We start from the raw sequence: 16,296 nt of genomic DNA, 5'->3' as shown, positions 1-16,296 counted from the left end.
GAAACACTGCTTACGCACACTCATCTTAAATATTCTAAAGCAGGTTAACCTGATACCCACTCGTACATTTACTGTATTATTTTTTAATCATTTTAAACATACATGAACTAATACTTCTAGTTAATGGTGAACAAAACAGTGATATTAGCCATCTTGATTACCATTATGTTGATTATCGGATGACCCTACAGGTTCTAACTGTACCAAACTAACGGTTGCTCAACATGTGAGCCCACAAATTTATCCATAGTCCTGTCACAGACTCTCATTTCTCTTGCTGTCCCTGAGGCCCATGGGGCTATATAGTTTCCACTTTGGCCAAAAATAACAGCAGGCATTGATATAGTAGTGAGCTCCATGGTCAGACGACAACAAGAAACTGCCAGCAGTGTAAGACGCAACCATCACACACTGCAGACCGTCTGGTATTTAAGGATATCAACATCCAGGACACGTTGTGAATTTAGTTCTCTGTTCTCATTTCAAGCAGCTCATTTCAGACTTCAGTCAGCAAATGTCAATCTACATTACAATTTACAATTACAATCTACATGGGGCGATCGTGGCTCAAGAGTTGGGAGTTCGCCTTGTAATCGGAAGGTTGCCGGTTCGAGCCCCGGCTTGGACAGTCTCGGTCGTTGTGTCCTTGGGCAAGACACTTCATAGTTTGTTGGTTTTGTTTTTTCTGATTTTTTCTGCATTAAATGCAATGAATTTAAGTATATAGAAATGTGCTATACAAATAAAATTGCCAATGCCATAGGTGGGATCAAGCAATTGGGGGGGGGGGGGGGCACGTCAATCAGTAACTCCATGCATGGCAGTGATATTTTCCAAAAAAAAACAAAATCTTTGGACCAAGACGATAAAAATCTGACAATTTCAATTTCACTAAATGTGTTTTCTATGGAACAAACAAATGCTTTTCACATAAAACAATACAACTTTCCCGACATAAAAATCTTTTTTAATGTAATCTGTACATTTTTCTTAATTATTATTATTATTATTTTATTCTTTAATTTTTACTTGAAGACTACATTTTTGTGCACGGTAGCTGAGCATAAATCCACAAGAAAATAATCAAGACTTTAAACGCAACCTCCTTCATACTGACTGCTGGATGAGGTGAGCTGACACTAGGACGCCCTTTCGGCACGATGGGGTTTGGAAGTTTTCGAGAATGAGCTGGAGGAAGTTGCCGACCCAATTAAGGGACGTTTGGGCTGCTGTTGCCAGGACAACCCCATCACTAAAAGCATAATGAATACTTGAATGACAGTTAACCAAAACCAGGACCGGATAACAAAGAGAATTTGTTCACCATAATACAAGCTACCGGTTAAAAATACATTAAATTTATTAACAACAACAACAACAACAATAATAATAATAATAATAATAATAATAATAATAATAATAATAATAATAATGATGATGATGATGATGATGAAGAATACAATTTAATAATAATAATTCTAGCATAAATGACTTGGGCACCCACGCTTATGACAACCCGGTAGGACATTTAGTATTTAAATTAACAGCATGACACAGTCCTGCGGGCTGGCTTCTCACTTTAAAGCTTATATCAACATTTAGTACCGTTACTGCTACGTGGCTCACGTCTCTCTGGTTTATTGTTACATAGTAGCTACCGACCTGCACCAATAAAAACACCGGCAAACGTGAAGCGCAGATTCCGCCGTGTCATTCACAAACACCGGTAACATTATTCTGCGTCTGCGGTGACAGCTGAGCTAACGCTGGCTGCAGTGCAGTTGCTAGTCTGCTCCATGGCTGTCAAAACCCGACCAAGCCCCTCCACTTAGTGCCTGTCAGCTCCCGGTAAAATAAACCCCCGCGTGGGTCGCTAACGTCGTAAAGGTAATTTTAAAATGAAAAGACATATAAGACACATTGACAGTAAAAACACCGCCAGTGAATGTTTTGCGTTACCTGCTGTGTCCCAGTGAGGTCTCCCTTGGACGCAAATATCATCATCAACCTTCTCCTCGCTCCCCCTCTTCTTCTTCGGACGACTTTTAATCCCCGATGGCAGTCGGTGTTTGGTCGACGCGTTACCGCCACCGTGTGTCTCGGAGCGAAGCTCGTTAACGTCACTAACACCTTTGAGTTTTTGTTAAAAAAAAAAAAAAAAAAAAAAAATCTGCATGGCCAGAGAAAAAGTCAAAGTGGATAAACAAGAGACAGGCTGTAGCCACATTGAATTCCCCAAACCACAGTTGTAGAAAAAATGATTATACCCCATTAAACCGCTCTTAAAATAATCTTATTATAAATTATAGAAGTTTTATAAAGATACAATACTGACGGGAAATATGCACTTAATAGTATTAATTAGGCAAAATGAAAATTAACAAGAAACACAGACGAATGATCCTCTGAAACTTTGTTGCATTATGGGAAATGTAGGATCTGTATAGACCCTGGGGCTAGGAACCAGGTTAATTCCTTCTCATGTTTCATTTCTGTTCTCCTGAGTCGCTTATGTCTAGTATCTTGTAATGATTGCTACTCTTGATGTCCAATAATAGTATTTTTCCAGCCTTACTTTTTAGGTTAAACAAAAATAGAAACGTAAGGAGCTCTTTTTAACTTAAAAAAATAACAAGGGAGCAAAGATTTGTCATCAGAATCGTTTCAATTTCCCCTTTTCTTACTATAAAGCTCAACAATATTAATGCAGTAAATTTAACAAGGAGCTAAACATTATAGTAAATTTATATGAATTTATTTTTGAAAGCATTTCCTCTGTGATTTCAGGTGCACATAAAATTCATTGCAATCTGAATTCAAGGAACTAATTTGCGTGTGTTGTGGGGGCTAAAAAGACGTATCTCCAATTGTGTAACATGTTAACGAATGAGAGTTCTCACACAGCTACAGGCCCAGTAACTAGCACAAAACTAAAGTTGAATCAGTGGCGACAAACCTAATGCAATCGGACCTCTGGGGGTTCCCACTCAGACAAAAACAAACCAAACTAAACTTGTGACATCAGTTCACACGAATTTCAATTCCTGGATGGCGGTCCAGAGTTAATCCCACTTCCAAGCCGGATTTCTAAAAAAAGGGACTGACAAAACTGACTGACAAAAAAGGGGGGGACAACAACACCGGAATGAGGAAATTGACGAGAGCAAGCCATGTGCAAAACAAAGTTGTTCATTGCAGATAACCATGCAACCTGATGAACCACAGGTCACTCCGCTTAAGTCTCGCAGAGGTGCTCAGCTTCTCTAGTCTCACCAGGACACTCATCCAAAAGACAGCATCACCCCTTTCAAGCTTTCTGCTCATTCCGCTTCTTCCCGTGCAGTGATGTTTTTTCTGCTTATCACAGTGTCGTGTTCACTTGTGGTGCATGATGCTGAGGCATGGAGCGCCAGTGTGAAGTACGCGGTGAACTGCCCCGACAGATGCACGGCGGAGCGGTGTGGCGGGACGCAGCGGTGCTCTCGGACGGTCCTGGATGACTGCGGCTGTTGCCAGGTCTGTGCAGCCGGCAGAGGGGAGCACTGCTACCGCACAGTGTCGGGGATGCACGGAGTGAAGTGCGGACCGGGATTATTCTGCGAGTTCTACAAGGATGAAGACGACTATGGAGACGAATATGGAATTTGCAAAGGTATTTTCTCATTAAATAACCTTAAAAAATCTGGGAGCTGCTTGTGCATGCTGCAGTTTGGTAACACTGATGTTACTGCACCAAACCCAGTATCCATTTATGTTATTACAGCCTTTACCCAAGGTTTTAGAAATTCTCCCAAATAACGGCACACATCTGTGAGCATGTGCAGATGCGGACATCCTTGCTGAATATTTAACTTGATGATCATACCTTGTATAATCTGAGACTTGCAGTTTATGCTGTAGCAATATCCACTAAATAATAAATGTTTTCTTTCTTTACAGAATGTCTCTATGGAACCTATGGGGTTGAGTGCCGTAAGACCTGCAACTGCAAGGGAGGCATATGTGACAGAGAAACCGGAGCTTGTCTCACCCTCACCTTCTTTGCCAAAATCGCCAGCAAGCTTAAGAATGAACCACAAGCAGGTAAAGGAGAAATATTATTTTCATTTAAAGTTGAAGGTTTGAAGCCTTTGTGTAATTAGTAATAACTTCTCTATGGGCTAGTAGAAGCTGAATGTCTTGCCAAGTGGACTAAATTAAAATTCTGAATATGATGTATCATTTGCATGAACTGAAAGGCTAATGGTCTCCTTTACTTGTATTCTCAGGGACTGAGGTGGGCTCGGGAGAAGTGAACGCTGTGCAGAACACAGATCAGAACACAAACAGATCCACTGCTCCAAAGCGGCTCAACCCTCGCTGACAAGTGCTGACAAGACTGAATCTATTCAGTATAAATGTAGCATTAACTTATAAATTAACTGAAAGATATATTTTATTAGAATACGCCAGATAACAAATTTAAAAAAAAAGAAAGAAAGAAAGAAAAAACACTTTGTTACAGCTTTTGGAGTTTTTAGTTGGTTTGCTTGGTTTTTGTTTGACACCATTATCTTTTGTAATGAAATATGCAGACTATGTTATTCTTTCCAGATCTTTCTTTGTTCCTCAATAAATTAATGAAAATGACCCTGCAGTCTCTTCCCATTAGCTTCAGTGTCATTTAGAGTGCCTTTGTTTGTCAAAGTTGACCTGTACAATGATCCAAAATGGGCATTATCATATACAACACTGGGTGTGGTAGAGAATGCATTTGCAATTAAACCAAAGTTATCACTTAAGGTTATCATTTAATTGCCTAATTTAGCAATACATATTTTGCCTTGGTTGTTAAATCGAGCCAGACATGAAATACCGAGTGGGTATGTTGTAAAAGCATTAATTATTGCATGGTAATTAACATATTGTGCAGTTGTAGATTAAACTAATTAAATATAAAGGACAAATAAGCCCATAAATAAGTGGAATCCATTCATGTTGTTAACTGTAAGTACATTGTGCAAGGCGACAGAGTTGTTTGGACACAGCAGATTAATCACTGTAAGCCAGGAGCCTCTCCAGGCTTTGCTTGGCTGTGTGCTTTATCGCCACGTTACTGCAGCAGGGAGCTCTGCCATTTCTTCATATACCTTTGGGTTTTTCTCTTTTTGCAGTAGGCTGGGTTCCACCAGAAAAAAAAAACTCCACAAACCAAGACATCATTTTTTTTAATCTCAGATGAGTATTCTCCTTATTCCCAGAGTATGTTTGTGTGTAGAAAATTTACTGTCCAGATATAGTTGTAAATTTGGACCAAAGTGTCACGCAGATAGAAAACCTTGGCATTTATTTAAGAGAGGGAAAGGGGTCTTTTGAGCAGTGCAAAAATATCAAGAAGTCTGATGAGAAGTGCATATTTTGAGCAGAAGGAATTCCTGCCAGTGTGGTTTCCCATGATGATGTGACATGATGTATCCAAACACAGGAGCAAAAATGGATTTTTATTGCTGAGACTTTTTACAGACATCTTTGACTTCACATTTTTTGGGTGCCCTAGTTACTTAGCTTTCAAAAATGGGAAAATATGCTTTTTTTTCCCATGCAGAACACAACTCTCAATCAGTGAAAAATGTTTTAATCCAAAAACGCAAAAGAAAAACTGGAGGAAGAAAGAGAGAGGATTCAAAGAAGGAAGGTTTCTCAGTCTATGTAATGAAGGACACAGACTTTTAGTTTTGTAACAAAAACAAGAAAAGCAAACATTATAATATTGTTTATTTACTGGATTTTCTTCTCCACTTCACCCATCGGTTTCTTTAAACACCAGAGAAGATAGACACAAATTTTAAGTCAGCGAGCGTCATTAATAATACACCCTTTTCAGAAAATGGTATCTATCTTTAGATTTAACAATTTTATTTAAATCCTAAAATTCTACAGAAAAACAGTGGAACAAATTCTGTGCAGATTATACAAAGCACTTCAAACAGTGTTGTGTAAAAGTACTAGCCACCCCTCATTTCTTTATTTTTTGCTCCCAAGTGGAGACAGGCTGCTTTTATTAGCAGCCTATCACAAAACATTTCATTTGTTTCCATTTTTTAGCTGAATCCATAATAAATGTTAAAAATAACCCAATTTGACAGGCATAAAATAGTGATGTTTGCATAAATAATATGATTCCCACTGAGGTATTAGCAACAAACGTAGCATATGTCTGCAGTGTGGGCAGTCTGTCCTTAAAAAAAGAAAAGAAAAAAAGAAGAAAGAACCTGAGAGATGCATTTAGCCCTTTATTTGATCATCTACTGTTCATTAGAAATAGTCTCAGTGGAAGGGTGGATGTCAAGAAAACAAAGGAAAAAGCTGTGGTATGCCAAATTATACTGACAAATCACTGGCAACAAGTCTGAAATTTTGAATTCAAATCATTATCATTATGTACAGAGGGGATCAGGACAGAGGGACAAAATTTGTGAAACCAACACGGTGGAGGCCCTGTCACGGTTTGGGGCTGTATTTCAGCCAGAAGTTTAGCGATCTCATCAGAATTCATGGAACTAAGAACAGAAAAATGGATTTTGATCCATCATACAATACCATCTGGAAAGCATCAGATTGGCAACATCTTCTTTTTCCACCACAATAATGTTTCCAAACACGCTGCCAGTGCAGTACAAACTTACCTGGATAGAAAAACATACAACTGAACACTATGAGGTGTGGATTGTCCTCCCCAGAGCCCCGACCTCAACATTACTGAAGCGGTGGTCATACCAAATATTGATTTTCAAGACTTGTTCAAACCCTGTTTTAGCCTTATATACTGTCTTCCTGTGCATGTTTACATGTGTTCTATTATATTGCTGCACCTTTGTCTGTAGCAAAATATTTAGAAATGAGGGGTGGCTCAACATTTGTGTACATTTTTTAACTATATGAGTTCACGATAGCATTTGAAAACAATAATGTAATACTCGGAGATAAATGTCAAAGTAGTCATATACATATATATTTTATGTGTATATATATTTTATGTGTGTGTATATATATATATATATATATATAAATTTTTTTTTTTTTTTAATAACACTTGTGACAGTTCAATGAAAATTTAAATTAAGTCTCTTTAAAATCGTAAGGAATCCTCATGGCATTAATGATCATTCATTATATGTGGCACTTGATTAGATACTTATCATATGTAATCCTTCATAAAGCAGCATTAACTCTGCTGGAGATTAAAAAAAAATAACTACACGACATCCAGGACAATAAAAAGATTTCAAGAAAATACTGGCCGAGCTAAAAATAACTCTTATTAGCCTCACCTCTGACTCTTACTGGTACAAAAATGTTTTCCAGTATTCAGCTTGTTTATTTCCTGTGCTTCCTGACACCTGTGAAAATGGTCCTTCTTCCTGTTGTTGTTGTGTCTGCCCAAGACAGGAATTTAAAAGCATGGGGTTTTTCAAGTGACACTCCGAAAGCTCTGGAATTTATACGTGACACACAACTGCACATGCCCTGTCCTTGTTTTGGGAGCTAGTTAGAGAATGCTTCGTATCGTTTCAATCAACGCTTCACCTCTAAACACTACGACAGAATTAAAATGTGGCCAGTCTGAATTTGTTTCTAAATCATAAATATGATGAACAGGGGTGTATCAGCATATCTGTATTATTATTATTTACAGGAACATTCATGATTTCCCAATCCTCACATTTCCTTGACCAATAGCCATAAAAAGCAGAAAGGATGAAGTTTCCTGAAAAAGACACAAATTACACTGCATGTGTGTTGGTTGTCAGTCCAAGGACAAGGTGACACACACAAACACACATATACATACAGGTATGGGACAGTCTGTGTGTGAAGGCAGTGAGCATTCACACATTCAAGTGCTTAGGCTCAAATGTTCCTCTCATTCCCCTGAGAACCGACCGGCCGAGGTCCCGCAACCAAACAAAGGACCCTGGAAAATAACAGGAAAGAGTTGGTGAGAAATACCCTTTATCTGACTCCCTGAACACGTCACTGCCGCCTCTGCAGAAACAAAGGTGCGTGAATGGAGTAGTAAATAACACTGATTTACTGCAAATAGATGTTCTGGTATTTATACTTTGGCTCTGCCTCAACAGGTTGTTTATTGTAGCAGTGGACTGACAAACACCGCAAACAAGGAAATTAAGTGATGAGTTTGATTACACTGATTGCAGGTAATCAAAACTAAGCAACAACAAGCGCGTCGTGACCATCCTGGTCTGTTCAAATGACGTAAATTCGGTCGGATTAATCAACTCTTTTGGTTCTTTTAATCAATGGTTTCACTCACTTTTTCTTTTTTTAACGGTTCTCAGAAAGCTCACGTAGTAAACTGATAGCAGCAAAACAACAGGTCAGATCCTTGACCTTAGTGACCTGACAGATTTCTGACCCCTGGAGGGATTGTCTTTTCCATCATGACGTGACGTGAGGAGGAACATTCCCAAGCAGCGTTATCATCACACCTCCAGAATATGGAGACTTACTTTTAGTAGCCAACAAACAACACAAAGAAATAAATGACCTTTTTTTCATAATTGCCTGAGATATTTATTCATGTAACTCTTTGCTTTAAGGACCTATTCTGTTACCTAATGAATGGGGATACATTTTTTATTATTATTATTAATTTGGAAACAGTAAGGAATTTTCTGGCATTAGAAAAATGTTCTCCTGGCGAACGTCCTTTTTTTTTTGCAGAAGTCAGAAATATTTACCATCAGTACATTTTGGTTCTTTTAATCAAAGTTTAATTCTATTGTATTCTATTGTATTCTATTCTATTTCCTTTACTCCCAGTTATGTGCACTAAACACTATCAGAACAAATGAGTCGCAAATGTATCTTTCACAAGAAATGTTGACCACTAAAGTTGACAAGATACATTTTCCGTTAACTGGTTTTTAACAGCATGGCTGTAAATCGGGACCTCCCCGCCTTTGCATGTGCTTTTGTAAAGGATGTAGTGAGAGCAGCAGCAAGACACTGAGCAAAAGACGTATCAGGGACACTGATTAGGGTTAGGGGTTTGTAAACATAAAAGGAAGTGGGTTGCTAAGCGGCTCGCAGATATTTAATGGTTGCAGGCAGAATAGAAGTTGAATTTGACTTAATCGCCTTTCTAATCTACTGCTAAGTTATTTACTTTATATCAAGGATTTTAAACTCATTTTACATTGTGGGCCACATGCAGTCCAGTTTGAGCTTAAATGGACTGGACAAGTGAAACTCCCCTTTTTTCAGTGAAAATAAGTTGAATGACACATTTAATCCTTGACATACTGTAGCTTGATATAAGACAAAGAAGTGCAATTTCAACAGTACGCCTCAGTTATTTTCTTCATAACGAAGAAATGTTGCTGTAGTAAATGAAAGAAATTTGTGAGCACCACTCTTTGGGCCGAAATTGTAAGGCCAATGTGTTAAATCACAGACACAAGTTCTTGTAACTCATTGCCAAGACTGTCCTTTAATTATAAAACATAAGGTTTTTCTTAATTCAAAGCAAATATCCTATGTATTTATTTTTTACAGTGGATCCAAAAACAGACAAAGTTCACTTTGAGAGTTCACTTGTTCTCCCTGTTTTTATGTGGGTTCTCACCAGGTACTCCCACTTCTTCCCACAGTCCCCATTATGATAAAAAAAAAATGTAATTAAAAATTTTAAAAAAGCTACAAATGAGAATTTTTTAAAATGCCCATTAAAAAGCTTTTAATTTTAGTGAACGTGAACAGAGTTTTGAAATACATAGATTTGTGATTATCCATTTTTGGAGAGACACATGGACCTCTGGTGGCTTCTTTTTGCACTGTCGGACCAAAATAAAAAGAGAAACATAAACACGCTTGCTGAAGTTCCTATTTCAAATGTTTTAGAGACCGCCAGCAGAGAGCACCATTGTGTACAAAGAGAATGGTAACCTTACACCACTGATTTCGGATACATAATCATTACTTTTACCCAGGTGCTATTAGATATTTCAGGTACCTTAGCATATGTAGACATGTGCACTTCATGGAACTTAAGGTCAACTGGATTTTTGTAGTTCAAGAGAAAGAAGGAAAAGAAATGTTTCCTGTAGTTAGATAAATACGCTGCAAGAAGCGTGTGAGCAAACTCTTGCAGTGGAATGAACATGTCTTTTTGTGAGTGGGTGTGTTTGTGTGTCCGTTTTTGTTTTTTTTAAACTTCCTTTCAAAACACCAGCACTCAGTATATTACAGAATGTGCCAAATGACTTTATAAGGAATGAATGCACCTCGAATTAGGGCTTCTGAATGGCACCACTTGTTTACTGTGCATGTTTAACTGGGAGGTTTAATATTAGCTGGCAATAGAGGAAGGTTGGAGGAAGATGAATTTTATTTTAACTGAAGGTGGTATCTGTATGAAGGTGATGTAAATTTAAAACACAAGTGTGTGGGGGAAAAATGAGTGAAAATGTCAAAATTCAGATCAAAATTTTTATACACATTTTAACATCTTATCTGTCCACCCATCTGCTTGTTAAGTTAAACGGACACATTTCTGACATCTCAATGACATCACTGAATAGTAGCATCACATGCAATCTCACATATTCACAGTAAAATAAACAAAATATGGACCAAAAACTGCTGAGTGAAGGAGATGAAGTGAAAGGAAGCAGCAGCAATCCCAAGCTTATGTCATAACCAACAACACCCAAATAATCACTGGCACAAACATAAAAAATGCAGTTACCTAAATATTAGAATATTATTTCTAATACTTGAATTTAAACACTTTCACTTTATTTTTGTCCAAAGCTCAACCCTGCCAGCACAAGCATGTGTGCATTCTTTTGTAGCCAGTCATACCTGCGGGCTAAAATGTGTTTTTGTTTTTGCAAAATTCATTGGTAAGTTTGTTGCACTCAGATCTTCACATCGTGTTCCATTTTCATTTTCTTCTATAAATATGTCTCCTTCTCAAATGTTTTTGTCCTTGATAGAGCTTTGTGCATTCAGCTCCCTGTCATCAGAGACAGTGCTCAGGCACAGCTGTGCAGATACAGCATGTAAACTCAGCTATTTTTTCTCATACATTTAAGTTAACTAGGCAAAAAACAAGATAGTAAACTGAAAAAACAGTTAATTTGGCTTGTTTGAACATAACCTCAGCAATGGCATCAGTCAGATATGTAGCCATTAACCTGGTTTCACAAGGATGAATGAGTGACACAGATCAAACAGACTAACAGATGAGCAGATATAATTTATCATGTCATACTTTGGTTTCTATATGCCATACAAATACAAACAGGGAGGTAACTTTGCTATGGTTTAATACTATGCTATACAGCTGTTCTGACAAAGAGATCACATTATAGTATTTTTCCCTTCTTGTTCTAATCGACACTGTCATTGATTGTGTGATTTTTGGATAGAAATCAAGCAATAACTGATCTTTACCATTGGGGGGCAGTGTGAACAAGCTGTAAACAGACATCCTTTAAAAGTGGCTCAAAGAGTTTCACTCAGAGTCAAAAAAGCACCAACATTATTCAACATTCGCCATTTATTTAAGTCATTTTTGCATCTGCCTTGTGTATTTTTGTTTTTCCCTCTCTGTCAGGACCGTTTGCCAACCAGTTACAACCTCTGTGTGTCTGCTTTGTGGCTTTGTGGGGTACTGATTACAGCCACTGAAGCTATATGGAGCATCTTGCATCCTTAGTTAGTGAGCTGGCATTTATTTCTGTAAAATGAGACCGTTTACTGGCTGCTTATCTGCTTTTGAGTCTAACACGTAAGCCTTTCTACCTTTCTGTAGAGGCTCTCTAGATTTTGCCAAACTAAACCTCATTATGATGCTAAAAGGGAAGTGCTCCCAGACACCTGCCCACTGTGGTCATCTACCCACTTACTGTCGCGACACACTGACTGGCAGAAGTTGAAGATCACTCAGCTACTGCTTTCATTCTTTGGGAATTTACACAAGGGGACATAAGTGAATAAGAAACTTGCAAATGGAGAAATGAAGCTGAAAAGCTGAAAAACAAATTACAAAAGCATTATTCCCATTCACAGCGAGCAGGTTCTTCTCAACAGAGATTCCTGCTGTCTGTCCAGAAGCCACCAGTCCAAAACCTCTGACTGCAAGGCCATGAGAACACACTGAGAAAAACTCATTCCCAGAGGCTTCCTCTGTGAAGATTCATCCATACTAATCTCATAAGTTGTCTATCAGATGAGGTCTCCCAGAATATCTCATGGGAGTAGATGCAGCTCCAGCTTGTTTACAGATGGCCACTTCCTACGTCACAAGGTCACACTGTTTCATGTTCAGCATTCCTCGTCCTGCAAATATAATTAAACACGCCGAGGGATGGCCGAGGACAGATGGCTCCGAGACTGCTGTTGTTTGTTCCATTTTATTTAGTGAGATTTCTCATAAGGATGCTTAATTTTTGTAAAGTGATTAGATTTTATTACAAAGCAGGAATTCTGTTTATTTTTGATTGCCAGATATTAAAAAGCTTTGTTTTTTTATTATTACTGAATTAGATGGACAAGAGCTTTAAAAATAAAGCTAAACGATTGCTGTGCCAACAGTCTTTAGTCATCTGATTAGCAATTTGTGAGAAAATGCTTCTTAAAAATGGTGCTCTAGTGTCAACACTGATGTCAGCATTTTAACACCTGCTGTTTATCAGTAAGAGTGGGTGCCCCCAACCTTGGTGTGTGCAGAAGCCCCACCCACCTGCTGTTCACACCTTGTGTTTTGTGAGGGATGGCCACTTAAAAGAAAGAGAGGGTGAGGGTAGTTAAAAGGGCTTCTTTCTGATAGCAACTGATAAATAGGACTTATTTTCACAACTGTGAGCCATGCAAAGCTACTCTAGCAGAATACAAAACTATAGATGTGAAGTTTAAAATGAGCAAAGTCGCCTTGACTTAGAAGTTTGACTAAAACCATCAGTAACAGTGATGATCACAACATGAACATCTGTAGAAAAAAAATCACAGCGATGCAATTTACTTGACTTTAACTGGCTCTAAAAGTGTCAACTTCATTACAACCCAGAAAGGAAATATAAGTGAATTTCAACCTCTGGGGACTGAAATTTTATTACAAAGCATTTGCAGTTCTGTTGAGATATTTCACTCCAAAGTGAAGCCGAGGACAAGCTAATGTTCCCATAAGTGGAGCCTGGCGGCCCGGATGGCTAATGACCAGAGAATTATGATCACAATTTAATGATTGGTGCTAAACAGGTCATGGATCACTCTCTCTCTCTCTTGCCTACAGCCAGCTAATAGATAATAAAGAAAGGCCTGAGCCTTCACTTGACCCTCTACTATGTCAGGAACCCAGCTGGGACCTTTCTTGTTGATATTATCTCCTCCACAGTTGTCAGCACTTCATTTAAAGTTCTCCGTCACCTCACTCAACCAGCTCCTCCGCAGGACTGCACCACCACAACAGGTCAAATTTGCCCGCATCTTATTACCTGTGAGTTTGCAAACAAACTCATCATCATGCAGATGATTTGATTTTGAGGAAGTAATTATTGTGGGCACACCAGCTACCTCCTACACAGACTGGAATTTGCGTCTCTCCGTTGGTAATGAGCACCTTTTGCAGGCTCAGGGGATAAATTGGGAATTCATAAATGCTGGTCCTGTGGTGATAACATAAAATGTAGTTTGCATGCTGACCAGTTCTGTAAATTATGCATTTGAGCTTGAAATTTTTTTTTTCTTTCAAATGCAAAAAAATTAATCTATTCCTTTACTGACATTGTGCTATTATGCTATGGGGTATGAAATAGCCAGTGCATATTTTTTTTTATCACCAATTTTAAATTAAATGTTTGATATTTATTTATTCATTCAGTCATCCATATTGCACAGACCATGCAAACAAATCATTTAAGTACGGAAGCTATTTTACAAATAGTGATACAAATGGTAAGCTCATTGAAGATAGCCTTCCCTCCAAGTAGAAAAAAGTAAATAACATAAACAGATGAGCAGCAATATTTGTTCATGTAACCTAAAAAAGTGGCTTAGTGTGATCATAACCAGCCTTGTTAGCAAGCCGTGTTGCTCATTATTGTAAAATATGCTGAATAAGAAGCATAATGATGGGAAATTACCACACAACTCAGACGTTCTGCCTGCAGGAGCACAGATACAGTGATTCAGACTGTGACAGCTCATGCGATCTCATCCCAGGCACTACTTTATTTGTAAATTACAGAATGAAAAACGCCTCCTCACCAGAATTAGCTAATGCAGCACTATGAATTTAAGAAAAAAAACAAAACATCAACAACTTTTAGACCACCCCCCCCAAAAAAGCAACACTTTCCAGGGGCTATGTATACAGCTGGGCTGGGACCAAAGTGAGGACAGAGTGACTGAATAAATGTTTGCTGAGCTGCCTGCACGCAGTCGTTTGTACATGTCATGTTGAAGACCCCGTAAAACTCTGGGTGTGTATGCACGCTGGATTAGTCACAGATGGTGTGTGGAAAAGTCGAGATTTTTTCTGTTTATTCTGCATTATAAGCCTGCTGTGGGAAATTTCCTGGCTGTTGAAATTTTAAGATGAGCCGCACAAGTTTCAAAACTGCTGGTTACTTTGCTCTGTATGCTGAAATAAAAGAGAAAGTCAACTGAGGCACTGCTCAGTCGGAGCTCTCCCTCGTTCTTTGAGACTTCCTCAAACATGATTTCTCTCTCTGTATCACACACACACACACACACACACACACACCTCCCCTCCCTGCCTCCTCCACCTCTCTGTACCAACACACACTGCTGTCTTACACCGAGCGTGAGCGCCTCAGCAGCCGGGATGACTGGAGGAGCTGGGACTGCAGATACTGCGGTGCTGAGAAAGACGGCGTGAGCGCGTTTGTGTGCGTGTGCACGTGCCTGGGCGGACTCCAGCTGTAATGGTGCCCCGTGTGTGTGTGACTGTGCTGACCGCAACAGTCATCCTGTCCAACAGCGGAGACTTTCTCAGCGTGCAGATGGTGTGAGCAGTCAGGGGAAAAGTTTCTAACAGCTCGACTGAGTCTCGGCTAACTCAATCCACACTGCACACACACTCATACACTGTGCCAGTCCAGGAGGGGAGCAACAACAACAGCAGCAGCAGCTGAGCATGAGGACAACTTGAGCTTGTGTGTGAGCGGGATTTGTCTTGTAGTTGATTGATTGACCTGTCGCTGAAGAGGATACGGTGTCTGGGCATCACCACACATCCGAGCTGTGAGATTCAACAGGGCTGCTCGTTTGAAAGGTGAGTCCGTTCAGTAAATCTGTTGACTCTTTGTTATGATTATGAAAATGCTGTAAGCAAAACGGACACTTTGTTACTATTTATTTATATTTCAGTCATAACAGGCATTCTTCACCTTAGACTACAGCACAGTAAATATGGCATGTGGTTTTGCTTTGGCACATTTTTAAAGCGGCATCGCTGGGTTAATGGCTCATTAAAGTGATTTATTGTGTGAAGTTACACCTGCGGTGACTGCCATGTTGAGCAACGGAAACGTCAAATGCACGACTTCTGAGCTGCTGTGAATCTGTGCATTAACGCGCAAAACTGTCTTTAAGCTGTAGTCTTTTTCCATTAGCTCCGTTATTGTCTAAAAGCTACACATGTGTGGCTGAAATATGAAATTAGGAGCATGTGTGGCAATTGTTGTTGGAAGGCCGGGAAGCATTAAACTTCAGCGTCTTTCGGGAAAAATTAGTAAGTGTCAGGTTTTGTTATGCCGTACAGTTAAACCAATAGAATAATCTTTAAAATGGTAAGACTGTTGCTTATGACCTCAGTTCTGAGTACTTTTGACTGTAGCACGTAGAAGTTTGTCTATCTGTGGATGGATTTGATTTATGGTAAAAACACATCTTACATGTTTGCCTGATTTCAAAGATTGATGTGGTTTTACATTATTGAGTGAAGTGTGCCAGGAGTACAGGGACAAAGGGGAGTAGGGTCTGCATTCCCATACACATTTTAAGCCCTTGTCCCACATTAGTTTTCATTTTTGTATAATTAACTTCTCATATGAAAATAACCAATTGTTATAGTTCTTTTTATCCTAAATCCTATGTTCTTTTCAAATATTCTGGACCAAGAACACCTTGGCATCTTGGCTGGTACGATTTGATCACAAGATAGTCAGTACTGTTTGGAAACATTTTTGAACTGTTGTGTGTGTGTGTGTGTGTGTGTGTGTGTGAGAGCGTGTGTGTGTGTGTGTGTGTGTGTGTGTGTGTGTA

The 16,296-nt window shown here is 39.0% G+C and overlaps 2 protein-coding genes across 8 annotated transcripts in view; one reads left to right on the top strand and one right to left on the bottom strand.

Annotated features, from left to right (window-relative positions):
• The window catches only part of LOC102313550 (probable E3 ubiquitin-protein ligase HERC1), a 43,155-nt gene extending 41,102 nt beyond the window's left edge, over positions 1-2,053 (bottom strand). For all 7 annotated transcript variants that reach the window (XM_005948913.3, XM_042214907.1, XM_005948910.3 and 4 more), the window contains exon 1: positions 1,960-2,053. The gene's annotated coding sequence lies outside the window, so the exon portion shown is untranslated. The remainder of the gene's footprint in view (positions 1-1,959) is intronic.
• A 1,097-nt stretch (positions 2,054-3,150) lies between these two features.
• On the top strand, positions 3,151-4,629 carry esm1 (endothelial cell-specific molecule 1). The gene is made up of 3 exons (XM_005948915.3): positions 3,151-3,652; positions 3,940-4,083; positions 4,269-4,629. Exons 1-3 carry the CDS (start codon positions 3,346-3,348, stop codon positions 4,361-4,363), a joined length of 546 nt encoding a protein of 181 aa, XP_005948977.1. The 5' UTR covers positions 3,151-3,345; the 3' UTR covers positions 4,364-4,629.
• Positions 4,630-16,296: the final 11,667 nt, after the last annotated feature.

The sequence above is a fragment of the Haplochromis burtoni genome, unplaced genomic scaffold (genome assembly GCF_018398535.1).
Source record: "Haplochromis burtoni strain Fernald_Lab_line unplaced genomic scaffold, NCSU_Asbu1 Contig_626, whole genome shotgun sequence".
NCBI classification, from domain to species: domain Eukaryota; kingdom Metazoa; phylum Chordata; class Actinopteri; order Cichliformes; family Cichlidae; genus Haplochromis; species Haplochromis burtoni.
The sequence above is the reverse complement of the archived record's forward strand: the minus strand, read 5'-3'. Positions and strand labels throughout refer to the sequence as shown.

Coding starts and splice junctions, on each gene's coding strand:
- esm1 (XM_005948915.3), top strand. CDS start 3,346: ATGTTTTTTCTGCTTATCACAGTGTCGTGTTCACTTGTGGTGCATGAT. Junction 3,653..3,939: donor CGAATATGGAATTTGCAAAG/GTATTTTCTCAT, acceptor CTTTCTTTACAG/AATGTCTCTATGGAACCTAT. Junction 4,084..4,268: donor TAAGAATGAACCACAAGCAG/GTAAAGGAGAAA, acceptor TTGTATTCTCAG/GGACTGAGGTGGGCTCGGGA.